General features: G+C 35.9%; 1 protein-coding gene across 3 annotated transcripts in view; it reads right to left on the bottom strand.

The window, feature by feature from the left end:
- The window catches only part of PHF8 (PHD finger protein 8), a 90,396-nt gene that overhangs the window by 11,661 nt on the left and 62,299 nt on the right, over positions 1-16,436 (bottom strand). For all 3 annotated transcript variants that reach the window (XM_061178331.1, XM_061178332.1, XM_061178330.1), the window contains one exon: positions 8,710-8,805. In XM_061178331.1, the coding sequence (XP_061034314.1) occupies positions 8,710-8,805 (96 nt within the window). The remainder of the gene's footprint in view (positions 1-8,709; positions 8,806-16,436) is intronic.

Genomic DNA, 16,436 nt, shown 5'->3' on the forward strand with positions numbered 1-16,436 from the left:
ACCCATATATATGCTGTCTACAAGAGACACACTTCAGACCTAGGGACACATTCAGACTGAAAGTGGGGGGATGGAAAAAGATATTCCATGCAAATGGAAATCAAAACAAAGCTGGAGTAGCAATACTCATATCAGATAAAACAGACTTTAAAATAAAGAATGTTAGAAGAGACAAGGAAGGACACTACATAATGATCAGGGGATCAATCCAAGAAGAAGATATAACAATTATAAATATATATGCACCCAACATAGGAGCACCTAAGTACGTAACGCAACTGCTAACAGCTCTAAAAGAGGAAATCGACAGTAACACAATAATAGTGGGGGAGTTTAACACCTCACTTATGCCAATGGACAGATCATCCAAAATGAAAATAAATAAGGAAACACAAGCTTTAAATGACACAACAGACCAGATAGATTTAATTGATATTTATAGGACATTCCATCCAAAAACAGCAGATTACACTTTCTTCTCAAATCAAGCATCAGTAAATTTAAGAAAATTGAAATCATATCAAGCATCTTTTCTGACCACAATGCTATGAGATTAGAAATCAATTACGGCAAAAAAAAAAACGTAAAAAACACAAACACATGGAGGCTAAACAATACGTTATTAAATAATCAAGAGATCACTGGAGAAATCAAAGAGGAAATCAAAAAATACCTAGAGACAAATGACAATGAAAACACGACGATCCAAATCCTATGAGATGCAGCAAAAGCAGTTCTAAGAGGGAAGTTTATAGCTGTACAAGCCTACCTCAAGAAACAAGAAAAATCTCAAATAAACAATCTAGCCTTACACCTGAAGGAACCAGAGAAAGAAGAACAAACAAAACCCAAAGTTAGCAGAAGGAAAGAAATCAAAAAGATCAGAGCAGAAATAAATGAAATAGAAACAAAGAAAACAACAGCAAAGATCAATAAAAGTAAAAGCTGGTTCTTTGAGAAGATAAACAAAATTGATAAACCAGTAGCCAGACTCATCAAGAAAAAGAGGGAGAGGACTCAAATCAATAAAATTAGAAATGAAAAAGGAGAAGTTACAACAGACACCGCAGAAATACAAAGCATCCTAAGAGGCTACTACAAGCAACTGTATGCCGATAAAATGGACAACCTGGAAGAAATGGACAAATTCTTAGAAAGGTATAACCTTCCAAGACTGAACCAGGAAGAAATAGAAAATATGAACAGACCAATCACAAGTAATGAAATTGAAACTGTGATTAAAAATCTTCCAACAAAGAATAGTTGAAGACCAGATGGCTTCACAGGTGAATTGTATCAAACATTTAGAAAAGAGCTAAAACCTATCCTTCTCAAACTCTTCCAAAAAATTGCGGAGGAAGGAACACTCCCAAACTCATTCTATGAGGCCACCATCACCCTGATACCAAAACCAGACAAAGATACTACAAAAAAAGAAAATTACAGACCAATATCACTCATGAATATAGATGCAAAAGTCCTCAACAAAATACTAGCAAACAATCCAACAACACATTAAAAGGATCATATACCATGATCAAGTGGGATTTATCCTAGGGATGCAAGGATTCTTCAATATATGCAAATCAATCAATGTGATACACCATATTAACAAATTGAAGAATAAAAACCATATGAACATCTCAATAGACGCAGAAAAAGCTTTTGACAAAATTCAACACCCATATATGATAAAAACTCTCCAGAAAATGGGCATAGAGGGAACCTACCTCAACGTAATAAAGGCCATATACGACAAACCCACAGCAAAATCATTCTCAATGGTGAAAAACTGAAAGCATTTCCTCTAAGATCAGGAACAAGACAAGGATGTCCACTCTTGCCACTATTATTCAACATAGTTTTGGAAGTCCTAGCCACGGCAATCAGAGAAGAAAAAGAAATAAAAGGAATACAAATTGGAAAAGAAGAAGTAAAAGTGTCACTGTTTGAAGATGATATGATACTATACCTAGAGAATCCTAAAGATGCCACCAGAAAACTACTAGAGCTAATCAATGAATTTGGTAAAGTTGCAGGATACAAAATTAAGGCACAGAAATCTCTTGCATTCCTATACACTAATGATGAAAAATCTGAAAGAGAAATTACGGAAACACTCCCATTTACCACTGCAACAAAACGAATAAAATACCTAGGAATAAACCTACCTAGGGAGACAAAAGACCTGTATGCAGAAAACTATAAGCCACTGAGGAAAGAAATTAAAGATGATACCAACAGATGGAGAGATATACCATGTTCTTGGATTGCAAGAATCAATATTGTGAAAATGACTATACTACCCAAAGCAATCTACAGATTCAATGCAATCCCTATCAAATCAGTGAGGTATCACCTCACACCAGTTAGAATGGGCATCATCAGAAAATCTACAAACAATAAATGCTGGAGAGGGTGTGGAGAAAAGGGAACCCTCTTGCACTGTTGGTGGGAATGTAAATTGATACAGCCACTATGGAGAACAGTATGGAGGTTCCTTAAAATACTAAAAATAGAATTACCATATGATCCAGCAATCCCACTACTGGGCATATACCCAGAGAAATCCATAATTCAAAAAGACACATGCACCCCAATGTTCATTGCAGCACTACTTACAATAGCCAGGTCATGGAAGCAACCTAAATGTCCATCGACAGACGAATGGGTAAAGAAGATGTGGTACATATATAAAATGGAATATTACTCAGCCATAAAAAGGAACGAAATTGGGTCATTTGTTGAGACGTGGATGGATCTAGAGACTGTCATACAGAGTGAAGTAAGTCAGAAAGAGAAAAACAAATATCGTATATTAACGCATATATGTGGAACCTAGAAAAATGGCACAGATGAACCGGTTTGCAGGGCCAAAATTGAGACACAGATGTAGAGAACAAACATATGGACACCAAGCCGGGAAAGTGGCGGGGTGGGGGTGGGGGTAGTGGTGTGGTGAATTGGGCAATTGGGATTGACATGTATACAGTGATGTGTATAAAATTGATGACTAATAAGAACCTGCTGTATAAAAAAAAATAAAATACAATTCAAAAATTAAAAAAAAAAATGACACAGACACTAAGTAAGCAAATGCTGTTGGAAAAATGGCGCCAATAGATTAGCTCCTTGCAGGGTTGCCACAAAAAACAAACAAACAAACAAACAAAAAATCCAGAGAGTTCATTGCTAGTAGGCCTGCCCTATAAGAAATACTAAAGGCAGCTCTTCAGGTTAAAATGAAAGGACACTATACAATAAAGTCAAATCTACATGAATAAAAAGCACTAGTAAAGGTAACTATATAGGTAAATATAAAAGGAAGTATAAACATATTTTTGTTGTACGTCATTTTTTTCTCCTAATTAAAAAGACAGCTGCATAAAGCAATAATTATAACTCTATGCTTGTGGGCACACAATTTATAAAGATGTAATTTGTGACAGTAATAACATAAAGGTTAAAAGGAATGGAAATATATAGGAACAAAGACTTTATATACTATTGACGTTAAGTTGATATTAATCTGAATTCAAATGGTATAAATTAAGATATTAATGTTAACCCCCTAGAACAATCACTAAGAAAGTAACTCAAATACATATGGAAAGGAAAAAAATTCAAATGGGACACTAGAAAATAGCTTTTAAACACAAAAGAAGGCAGTAATGGAAGAACTGAGAAACAAAAAAGAAATGAGACATAGAGAAAACAAACAGAAAAACGGACAATATAAACCCTACTTTGTCAGTTATTACACTGAGTACAAATGAATTAAATTCTCCAATTAAAAGGCAGAGATTGGCGGAATGGATAAAAAATCATAATCTTACTATATGCTGTCTCTAAGACACTTCAGATTCAAGACTATACCAATATCAGATAAAATAGACTTAATTGTCTAAGACAAAAATTGTTATTAGAAACAAAGGACATTTTATAATGATAAAAGGGTCAGTCTATCAAGAAGATATGAGAACTATAAACATATATTCACCTAACAACAGAGGCCCAAAATACATGAAGCAAAAACTGACTGAATTGAAGGGAGAAACAGATAATTCAACAACTAGTTGGAGATTTCTATACCCTACTTTCTCTAATGGATAGGACAATTAGATAGAAGATCAGCAAGGAAACAGAAATGTCATGATGTCTGAAATTTCCCTTAAGATGCCTTGAAAAAAAAAAAAAGATGAAGCAAATATAGTAAAAATGTTAGTTACTAAATCTGGGTGATAAGTATATGGGTGTTCATGATACCAACCTCTCTAATTTTGCATATATTTGAAATTTTTCATAACAAGGATTTTTTAAACATAAAGGAAAATATTTGACTATTCTTGTACTTGTGACCATGTTAATTTGATTATTATTATAGCAATATAGTATATTTAAATCTTACAAGGCTAATTTCTTTTCATCATACTTGCTTACTCTTTTAAATTAATTCTAGAATGAGTTCCCCACAAAATTCCATTAGGATTCTGATTTAGGATAGTGTTAAGCATATACATTAATTAAATGACCCTTTACGAAAATCAGTCTTCGTAATCAGGCACATGCTATACCTCTATTTATTCAGGCCTTCTTTTATGTTCCTCAGTAATGTTTTGAAGTTTTCTTCACGTAGGTTTCACACATATCTTCTTAAGATTATTCTTGGGTATTTTATATAATTGTTGTTATTGTCAATAAGATCTTTTTTCCCCCTCAGTGTATTATGGTTATTACTGATATATGGCAATTCTTGATTCTTAGACACGTGGCTTGTATCCAGTGATTACCCAATTTATTGAATTCTCATATTAGTTTTAACAGTTTTTCAGTTGATTCCCTTACATTTTCTAATTAAACGATCATATCATTTCTTTCACTTGTCAAATACTTATTAAACATCTCCCATGTGTCAGGCACTCTGCAAGTTGCTACAGATACAATGATGGACAAAAATAATCAGAATTCCCACCCTTAGGGCGCCTCATATCACGATAATTTGGTCTCTTAATTTCTAATAATTACAGTTCTTATTTCTGCTTCATTCCTAACTATGCTATCTAGAACTTCTAGAGCAATGCTAAATAACAGCAGTGATGATGGGTATATTTATTTGTCTTATTCCTGATTTTAATGGGAAAATCTTTAGTAAATGCCTCAATCTTTTTTGGGTTAAGAATCTACTTTGAAAATGTGATAAAAGTTATTAGCTTTCTTTTTAGAGAAATATACATGCACATATGCATACATTTATGTTAAAAAAAACAGCAGTGTTTTAATTATCTGCTCTCTGAATAGGGAAACAATGGATAAGATCACCTTTTGATATAGAAATATCCATATTTTTTATGTAGAATGAGGAAAAAATATCATAAATAAATTATATATATATTTGACTATTTCTTACTATATATAAAAAGGGCATATGAAAATCTTGAAGACCTACATGAATAAATGGGCAAAAGTCAGACATAAAATTTACAAAAGAAGAAATTCTAATGCTAATACAAACATATAGGAAATGTCTAATCAAAGAAATGCAAATTAAATCAGTGAGATGCTGTTGTTTGCTTGTGAATTACCAAAGATCAAAAAATACCATGATACAGACTGCTTGTTTTCAACCCAGTATCATTCTCCCTTTCTTGCTTACTAATAAAAACATAATTTTGTGGAACAACAATGTACCTAACTAAAAACTACACTTCCTGGCCTTTCTAGCAGATAATCTTAGCCATGTGACACAATTTCAGCCAAAGAGATATTTTTTTAAAAGTAGAACTTGAAGCAGCCATCTTGCGACCCTGAGGGGATAAGCACTCACTAAGGATGCCTGAGAGGTTCCTATTACTCATAGGCAAAGACCATTCTTAACTATATGCTCAATGCCTGTGAGGATTCATAAACAAGTACTCTCGCACATGGCTGGTGGTAGCGTAAACTAGTAAAACCTTTCTGGAAAACAATTTGGCAATACATATCAAGAGCTTTTAAAACATTCACATTAACAAATTGTAGTGGCAAGAGTGTAGGGAAATAAGCACTCTCATGCATTGTTTGTGGGAGTGTAAACAATCTCCAACATGTAATTGTTAAGTGAGAAAAGTAAAGCACATAACATATATAATGTATGTCTCCATTGAGTTAAGAGGGGGAAAGAAAATATATACATGCATTTACTTGTATATGAATAAACTACGTCTAAAAGGATACACATAAAACTGGCAATAGTGGTTGACTCCAGGTGGGGAATTGGAAGGCTGTGGAACAGGGGTGGGAGGGAGACTTTTCACTGGATATCCTTATATACCTTGGCCCTTCGAGAGTTTCATGGGAATCTATCCTAAGCATATAAATAGAGATACAAACACTTACATACAAAAATGTTCACTCCAAATGTCATCACTAATTGTAAACACTTGGCAATCGGCTAAATGCCCTACATTAAAGAGGTTAGGTAAATTAGGTATATCCATGGGATAGAATATTTTGTAGCCATTAAAATATTATTTATAAATAACAGCACAGGGACATGCTTATGATATAATATTAATTTAAAAGGCCAGATATATTTACTGGTTTTCAACTTTTACAGTCAACCTCTAGTCAACATAGAGTATTAATTACAAGTCAATGGTAACAACCTTGATAATATAAACAAAAAAGTACAGCTTATAGAAGGTTGGAGGAAGAAAGAAAGAACAGCAGCACTAATGTCCATATCTTAGAAAGTGGGTAATCAAGAGAGACTGACAAAAGCCGATGGGAGGAGAATCAGAGGTTAAGTTAATAAATCAAGGGGGAAAGGGCGGGGGTGGGTGGGATGAATTGGGAGACTGGGATGGATATATATACACTATTGATTCTATGTATAAAATAGATAAATAATGAAAGCCTACTGTATAGCACAGGGAACTCTACTCAATGCTCTGTGGTGACCTAAATGGGAAGGAAATCCAAAAAAGAGGGGATATATGTATATATGTATAGCTGATTCACTTTGCTGTACAGTATAAACACAATATTGTAAAGCAACTATACTCCAATAAAAAAAATCAAAAAAAAGTTAATAAATCAAGAAATGGTGGTATCAACCCTATTATCTTGAGTTTTGGAGGCAACTACCAGAAAAATGAAAATGACAAGGTTGCCTCTCAGGCAAGGGACTGGAAGTAGGGAAAGCAGAGGCAGAAGACCATTGCATTTCATCCTAAACCTCTCTGTACTATTTGGTTTGCTACCAGATATACACATTATTTTGATTAAAAGGCAAAAAAATTTTTTAAGTAGGATATATGACTGTGATTTCAACCATAAAAAGAAAAATGCATAGGAAAAAAGACTAGAAGGAAATATATCAAAACGTTAACAGTGGTTGCTTCTGGGTGGCAGAATCATGGGTGATTTCTTCTTTATACTTTCCTCTATTTTCTCTATTTTCCAAATTTCCTATTATGCTAAAAAGCCAGAAAGTATAGGAGAAAATAAAATCAGAAAATAGGCCTGAAGAAAGAAAAAAGAAACATTTGCTGATTGACTCACTAAGAGAACACTTCCCAGGACTGCCCTGCCACCCCATTCCTCCAACCCCAAGCAAATACCAGAAAGGTCAAATAAGGCTGGGTGGGGATAGCACGCCCTTTATTTCCTGGGGAACCACAGGGGTACTGCGATGCCAGCACCCTCTGTGGCAGACTGTTGCAGTAATGGCTCTCAATTTGCTCACATGTCCTTGTGTGCATAGGAAAACTTTGCAGTTCCCACTCCCAAGAGATAGAATCTATTTCTCCACTTTTGGAATCAAGGCTTGGCCATGTAACTTGCTTTGGCAATGGGACAATAGAAAACATGACACAGCAGAGGCTTGAAAAGTGCTTGCATATTGGGCTTGTCCTCTCTTGCTGCTGGACACCCTTCTGCTACCTTGTGAAAAAGCTTAGGCTGGCCTTCAGGTGGGTGAAAGACCACATGGAGAGAGGCCCCAGACACCCCAAATTAGGTCCTGGACACCTGAAGGAGATCTTTTTAGACCAACCAGCCCCAGGCAATCTGGTCCAGACCAGAACAATAGTTCAGCCAACCTACAGAATCATGAGAAATGATCAACTGTTGTTCTAAGACACTAAGTTTTGGATAGTTTGATAAGCAGCAAAAGCTAACTGACATACCCTCCAATGAAAAAACCACCCAGCCAGGGAGACGAATAAAATTCTTTTATTACCCTCTAAATTCCATATTCAACTCAAAACTCATTCTTTCTTCCTTCCTCAGAGATGGCCTCTCAGCCAGTACAGGTAACAATCTAAGGAGTCTTGGGCCTTGTAGAGCTCAACAGTTAGCAGAATTTCCCTCCTTTGACAACAATATTATTACCAAAGGGCTGGGATGATGGTAGCAGAATGTTCTCAGGAGCCTTAGACTGCTTGCTGAAATCTGCTCAAGGTCTTCCTCTTTTCATCTCAAGCCATGTAATATCAAAAGCAACATGCTCCATTACCTCTGATTTTGCTGACCTGAGTGCACGAACTCTGTGTCTTATTGATCATTTTTGCTCCAGCACCTAACATGGTACCTGGCATACAGCAGGCACTCATCAAATGTTTGCTGAATAAACAAATGAGTGTCTTCCTATATTAAATGTCCCACCTAGCCAGTCTATTTTTCCCCCCAACCACCCCCACAGAGTTTAAGGACAGAATACTGGATCACCTTTAGGACTCCATGGAGCATCATCTGAATTCTTCTTTTTCTTGGGTCGAGATTTCAAAGCAGGGTCATCATCGTCAGACTCCAGGGAAGGGTAAACTGCAGTGACAGGGAAAAGCAGGGTAAAATGAGATCTTATCCAAAAGGGTGATGACAGAATGATACCTACCTGAGCTCCTCCCACCCCCCTACAAGTGGACCCTTTATTTAATCCATACTCAACTGTAGGAATTCTTGAATATGCCACATACTTTTCATGTCTTTCTACTTTTGTACCCTTGCTGCAAACGTCCTTCTCCCAGCATCACCTAACTCTGATTTCACTCACCCAACATCCATTTAGTGAGTAACTTCATGAGTTAACGACCGTACAAAATTCAGCTTTAGATTCACATCCTAAAGAAGCCTTCCCTCTTCTCTTAATCTCACTCAGATGCGTCCTCAACTCTCCACAGTATTCTGTGCATACCTCTATTGGAGTTGTTATATAGTATTTAAGAGATGATTAGTAAATGTCACCCCCAATTTACTGTGAGGGCAAGGATATGTATTATTTGATTTTAAACTAAGGGAGCTGAACATAATGCAGAGTGGGTGCTCAGTAAGTGTTTGCTGAATTAATGGAAAAAGAAATTGTTCACACATTCACACAAAGGGAACAAAAAGACCACTTAGGCTGAACTGGGAACAAGATTATTATAATTGAATGATGCGAATGACAAAACACACATATATAAGTATCTCAACCTATATAAATACATAGAAACATCCAGTTTTATCATACACATGCAACACCTATACAGTTTAATAGGAAAATGGTCTAGAAAGGTCCTACTGATGAGGTCAAACTCTGCTGCTGCTAAACCTAAAAGAGAAGCAAAGTGAGAGTGAAAATTTCCTCCTAATGACTACTCCCATTCCTCCTACTGATCAGCTTCAAACTTCTCTAGAATTCTACTTCATCAGAGGAATCCAGTCTCCCACTTCCTTCCAGAAGGGTCTCTCTGTAGGAAAATGAGTCCATTTTTCAGGCCTTCCTCCTTGAGCAAAGAAGTAAAACCTCTGACTCATTAAAAAATTTTTTTTGAATTTATTAATTGTCCCTAGAAAGAAATGACTACTGGTAACAGAGTTGTTTGAGAAAGGTTCCATCCCTACTAGACTAATGGCTGTCAATGTTATTTTGTTGGGTTTGAAAGGTTTTTCCACCTAAAGGAAAGAAGTGTAGTATGGTAGAAAGACCTTGAGCCTCAGGATTAGACAATTACTTTGAAATCCTGGACTGACCCACTAGCTTAGTAGCCTAGGAGAACTCCTGTAAGTCTCACTACCTTCACCCATAAAATTGAAATAATAGATGAACCTGCCTTGCAAAGTTCTGAGGATTGAGAGATAACAGGTATAAAGTAACATACAAAAGGAATTCCATTCTAAGGTTCATGTCTTATTCAAGATGGAATAAGATGTAGATAATAATTAATTTTAGACATTTAAAGAAAATACAAGTTAAAATATGCATATTAAAAATATAAGGGTAGGAGGAGTGATGCCTCCTCCAAAAATGATGGAGTTGGGAGCTCCAAGGATCTGTCCCTCCACTGAAGCAACCATTAAGCTGTCAAAAACTACAATAATCAACTTTTTGGGGACTCTGGAATCCAATCAAAAACTTATAACAACAAAGGGGATGCTTAACAAAGAAAAAGCCTGCTTAATTAAGGCATTTAAGGAAAATTCTGTCAGGAAATCTCAGCTGACTGCTGAGGCAATGGAATGGATGCTTCAGTGACCACACACAACAAGGAACACAGTATTTGCAAAAAATCATTTGGAAAGTCATTAAATAAATAGATAACTATAGCTCACAATAAGCAACAACAGCAATCTCTAGGGAAGAAGGAAGATATGACTTCCAGAGTTATCACATTATAATATTCAAAAGGTCTAGGTTTCAACAAAAAAATTATAAGGCATGCAAAGAAACAGGAAATTATGTCCCATTTACAGGAAAAATATTGATAAAAATTGTCCATGAGGAAGCTCAGACATTGGACTTACTATACAAAGACTCTAAATCAACTGTCTTAAATATGATCAAAAATAACCATGTCTCTGGAAGCAACCTAAATGTCCATCAACAGAGGAACAGATGAAGAAGATGTGGTACATATACACAATGGAATATTACTCAGCCATAAAAAGGAACGAAATTGGGTAATTTGTAGAGACATGGATAGACCTAGAGAGTGTCATACAGAGTGAAGTAAGTCAGAAAGAGAAAAACAAATACGGTATATTAACACATATATGTGGAATCTAGAAAAATGGTATCGATGATCCTATTTGCAAAGCAGAAATAGAGACACAGACGTAGAGAACAAACGTATGGATACCAATGGGGAAAGAGGGGGTGTGGGAGGAATTGGGAGATCGGGATTGACACATATACACTATTGATACTATGTATAAAATAGATAACTAATGAAAACATACTGTATAGCACAGGGAACTCTACTTAATGCACTGTGGTGACCTGAATGGGAAGGAAGTCCAAAAGGGAGGGGATATATGTATATATGTATGGCTGATTCATTTTGCTGTACAGTAGAAACTAACACAACATTGTAAAGCAACTATACTCCAATAAAAATTAATTTTAAAAAAACTGTCCTGGGGGCTTCCCTGGTGGTGCAGTGGTTGGGAATCTGCCTGCCAGTGCAGGGGACACGGGTTCGAGCCCTGGTCTGGGAGGATCCCACATGCCGCGGAGTGACTAGGCCCGTGAGCCACAACTACTGAGCCTGCGCGTCTGGAGCTTGTGCTCCGCAACAAGAGAGGCCGCCACAATGAGAGGCCCGTGCACCGCGATGAAGAGTGGCCCCCGCTCGCTGCAACTGGAGAGAGCCCTCGCACAGAAACGAAGACCCAACACAGCCAAAAATAAATAAATAAATAAAAATTTTAAAAAAACCCAAAAAACTGTCCTTTGAAAAGATCAATAAAATTGATAAGATGCCAGCAAGAATGACAAAGAAAAAGACACAAATTACTAACATCAAGAATAAAAATAAAAAGAATAAAAAAATAAAATAACATCAGATAAAAAATGTCACTAAAGACTTCACAGACATTAGAAGGATAATAGGGGAATACTACAAACAACTCTATGCTCATAAATTCTACAACTTAGCTAAAACGGACCAATTCCTTGAATACCATGAACTATCAAAACTCACCCAAGACGAAATAGAAAACCTGAATAATCCTACGTCTACTAAAGAAAATAAATCCATAGTTAAAGCCTGAAAAAGAAATCCCTAGGCCCAGGTGGTTTCACTCAAAAATTCTACTAAACATTTAAAAAACCCCACTAATTGTACATAATCTCTTCTAGAAAACAGAAGAGAAGGGAACATTTCCCAACTCATTCTTTGAGGCCAGCACTGATTGCCCTGATACCAAAACTAAAGACAGTACAAGAAAAGAAAATTATAGACCAATATCCCTCATGAACACAGACACAAAAATCCTTAGTGAAATACTAGTAAACCAAATCCAGTAATATATAAAAAGAATAATACACCATGAGCAATTAAGGTCTATCCTGTGATTTCAATTCTGGTTTGATATTTGAAAATCAGTCAATGTAACCTACCATATTAACAGACTAAAGGGAAAAAACCACATGATTATATCCACTGGTGGAATAAAAACATTGGGAAAATTCAATACCCATTCATTAAAAAAAAAAAAACCTCTCAGCAAAATAGGAATAGAGGTGAACTTCCTTAACTTGATAACCTATACAGATAATATCACAATAATGAAAAGACTAAATGCCTTCCCCCTTAGATTGGAAACAAGGCAAGGGTGTTAGTTCACTCTCACCACATTGTGCTTGAAATCCTAGCCAGAACAAAAAGGCAAGAAGGAAAAAAGACATACAGATTGGAAAGAAAGGAATAAAACTGTACCTACTTGCACATGACATGATCATGATCATCTAGACAAAAAAAATACCAAGAATATACAAAACATTCCTAGAATTAATAAGTGAGTTTACCAAGGTTGCAGGATACAAGGTCAACACACAAAAATCAATCATATTTATATATACTAGCAATAAACAGTTGGAAACCGAAGGTTAAGAAAGGTACCATTTACAGTATCTCCAAAAAATACGCAACTCAGGGATAAATCCAACAAAAAACATGTGTAGGACCTGTATGCTGAAAACTATGAGACATTGATGAAAGAAATTTTTAAAAGAGTAAATATGGAGGAACATACCATGTACACAGATTAGAAGATTCAATATACCTAAGGTGACAGTTCTCTTGTAGTCCTTGTGTAAAACAGTTTGGTGGTCCCTCAAAGAGTTAAACACAGAATTATCATATGACCCAGCAATTCTACTCTTAGGTATATGCCCAAGAGGAATGAAAACATGTGTCCACACAGAAACACACACAAAAATGTCTACAGCAGCATTACTCATAACAGCCAAAAGGTGGAAATAACCCAAATGCCTATCAGCAGATGAATGGATAAACAAACTGTGGTATAACCATACAATGGAATACTAACTCAGCCATAAAAAGGAACAAAATACTGATACATCCTATAACTTGGATGAACCTTAAAAACATGGTAAGTGAAAGAAGCCAGACACAAAAGGTCACATACTATATGATTACTTTATATGACATATCCCAAATAGGCAAATCCATATGGACAAAAAGAAGATTAGTGGTTACCAGGGGATGAGTGGTGGGGGGAACATGGGGAACAATTACTTAATGGATCCCGGGTATTTTTCTGGGGCCATGAAAATATCTTGGAAACAGAGGTGGTGGTTGCACCACATTGTGAATGCGCTAAATGCCACTGAATTGTACACTTTAAAATGTTTAATTATATGTAATGTGACTCGCACCTTGATAAAAAATAAAGATCACAATTCTCTCTGAATTGATCTATATATTTAACACAATTCTAACCAAAATCCTAGCAGAAATTGTTGTGGATTCAGATAAACTGATTCTAAAATTTATATGGAAAGGCAAAATTGAAGAAATCATATTACTTGATTTTAAGAAGTAATAAAGCTTCAGTAATCAAGATAGTAAGGTACTGACAAAGAGATTGACACGCAGATCAATGGAAAAGAACAATTCAGAAACAGAACCACACAAATATGGTCATTCGATTTTTGACAAAGGTACAAATGCGAGTCAATAGAAAAATAAAATAAAAAATAGTCTTTTCAAGAAATGGTGTTAGAACAATTGGACATCCATATGCCAAAAAAAAAAAAGGTGAACCTCAACCTAAACACCATACCTTATGTACAAATTTAGTCAAAATGGAACATGGATAGAAATGTAAAACCTAAAACCATAAAGTTTTTAGGTGAAAAAAAAGAGAAAATTGTGCCCTGAGTTTACAGAAAGAGTTGTTAAATAAGACACTAAAAGCATAAGCCATGAAAGATAAAATTGATAAACTGGACTTTCTAGAAAGTGAAAGCGTTTACTTTAAGAAAGAAAGTCTTAAGAGAATGAAATACAAGCCACAGACTGGGAGAAAATATTTGCAAATCACTTATCTGACAAGAGACTTGAATCCAGACTATATAAAGAACTTTCAAAGCTCAACAGTTAAGAGACAACCTAATTTTTAAAAAGGCAGCAGTTGTTCAAAGTGTCTGTCTAGACATTTCAAAAAAGAGTATATGACTGGCAAATAAATACACGAAAAGATGTTCAACATTATTAGCCATTAGATGAGCCACTGAGATATTGCTACACACTTATTAGGATGACTAAAATAAGTATACTGACAATACCAAGTGCTGATGAGTATGCAGAGCAATTAGAACTCTCACACATTGCTGGTGGGAATGTAAAATGGCACAATCACTGGAAAACAGTTTGGCAGTTTCCAATAAAGTTAAAGCATCCACTGCCCACATTGTTCAGGAATCCCATTCCTAGGTATTTATCCTAGGGAAATAAAAACTCATGTTCACACAAAAGCCTGCATACAAATATTCACAGCAGCTCAATTCATAATCGCCCAAAGCTGTAAACAATCCAATGTCCTTCAATGGGTGAATGGATAAAGAAACTGTGGTAGAGGGACTTCCCTGGCGGTCCAGTGGTTAGGACTCTGTGCTTCCACTGCAGGGGGCACGGGTTCAATCCCTGGTCAGGGAACTAAGATCCCACATGCCACACGGCAAGCCAAAAAAACCCCCCCAAAAAAACAAAACTGTGGTAGATCCATACAATGGAAAACTATTCTTCAACAAAAAAGAACAAGCTATTGATATGCAACAACATGGATAAAATCTTAAAGGCATTATGCTAAGTAAAAGATACCAGTCTCAAAGTATTACATACTGTATAATTCCATTTATATGACATTCTGGCAAAGGCAAAATCACAGTGATGGGGAACGGTGGTTGCCAGGAGTTAGGGGTAGAGGGAGGGCATGACTACTAAGGGATAACATAAGGGACTCTGGAGGGGTTCTGTGTCCTACTCATTGTGGTGGTGGTGGTGGTGGTTACAAGAATCTAAGCGTGCGTATACCAACAAAGCCAATTTTACTTAATGTTAATTTAAAAAATAAAATTAAAAAAACCCTTTATCAAAAGGGAAAACAGACTGAAAATAAATAAACAGAGCTTTCAACTCAAGATGTTGTACAAAGAACATTAAGAAAAAGGAATAAAATAAAACCAGAAATTAACAGTAAACAAACACCAAACACTGGAGATAATTAGTAAATCATCAAATAAACTAGACAAATTATGTTAAACACCACAACCAAATACAGCTAATTTCAAGAAGGAAATATCAATTCAAAATCAGTAATTCTACTAATGTAAATCACCATTAGCAAATTAACAGAAAAACTATGTGTTTATATTAAAAGATGCCAAAAAATCATTTGATAAAACCCAATTCCACTCTGGATTTTAAAACAAACAAAAACCTCTCAAACTCCCCTGAACTTCATGAGAGTAGTCTAACAGAGACCTACAGAGCCCTACATACTGAGTGGACAAACACTAGCAGCATTACCTTTAAAGTCAGAAACAACACAAGGATGCCCCCTATTACCATTACTACTCAACACTGTAATAAAACTAGGAAAATCTAGAGGTATGAATACCAGAAAGAAAGGGGCTGTCATGGGCTAATTGTGCCCCCCCCCCGAAATTCGTATGTTGAATTCCTAATCCCCGGTACTTCAGAATATGACTGTATTTGGAGATAAGGCTTTGAAAGAGGTAATTAAGTTAAAATGAGACCACTAGGGTAGGCCCTAAGCCAATCTGACTGGTGCCTTTTTAAGAAGAGATTAGGATATAGAGAGTGACACCAGGGGCCCATGTGCACAGGGGATGACGAAGTGAAAAGGTAGCAAGAGGGAGGTCATCTGCAAGCCAAGGAGAGGCCTCAGGAGAAAGCAAACCTGCTAATACTTTGATCTTGGACTTCTAGCCTCTAGAACTGTGAAAAAATTAATTTCTGTTGTTTAAGCCATCCAGTCTGTGGTATTTTGTTATGACAGCCCTAGCAAACTAAGATAGGGGACACAGATCACCTACCTCGAGAGCCCAAGACAATTAGCTGAAAAACTAACAGAACTAATAAGAGTATATAAGGCAATCCAACACAGGATCAATATAGAAAAATCAACTATTTTCCTGCATACTA

The sequence above is a fragment of the Eubalaena glacialis genome, chromosome X (assembly GCF_028564815.1).
Source record: "Eubalaena glacialis isolate mEubGla1 chromosome X, mEubGla1.1.hap2.+ XY, whole genome shotgun sequence".
Taxonomy (NCBI): Eukaryota; Metazoa; Chordata; class Mammalia; order Artiodactyla; family Balaenidae; genus Eubalaena; species Eubalaena glacialis.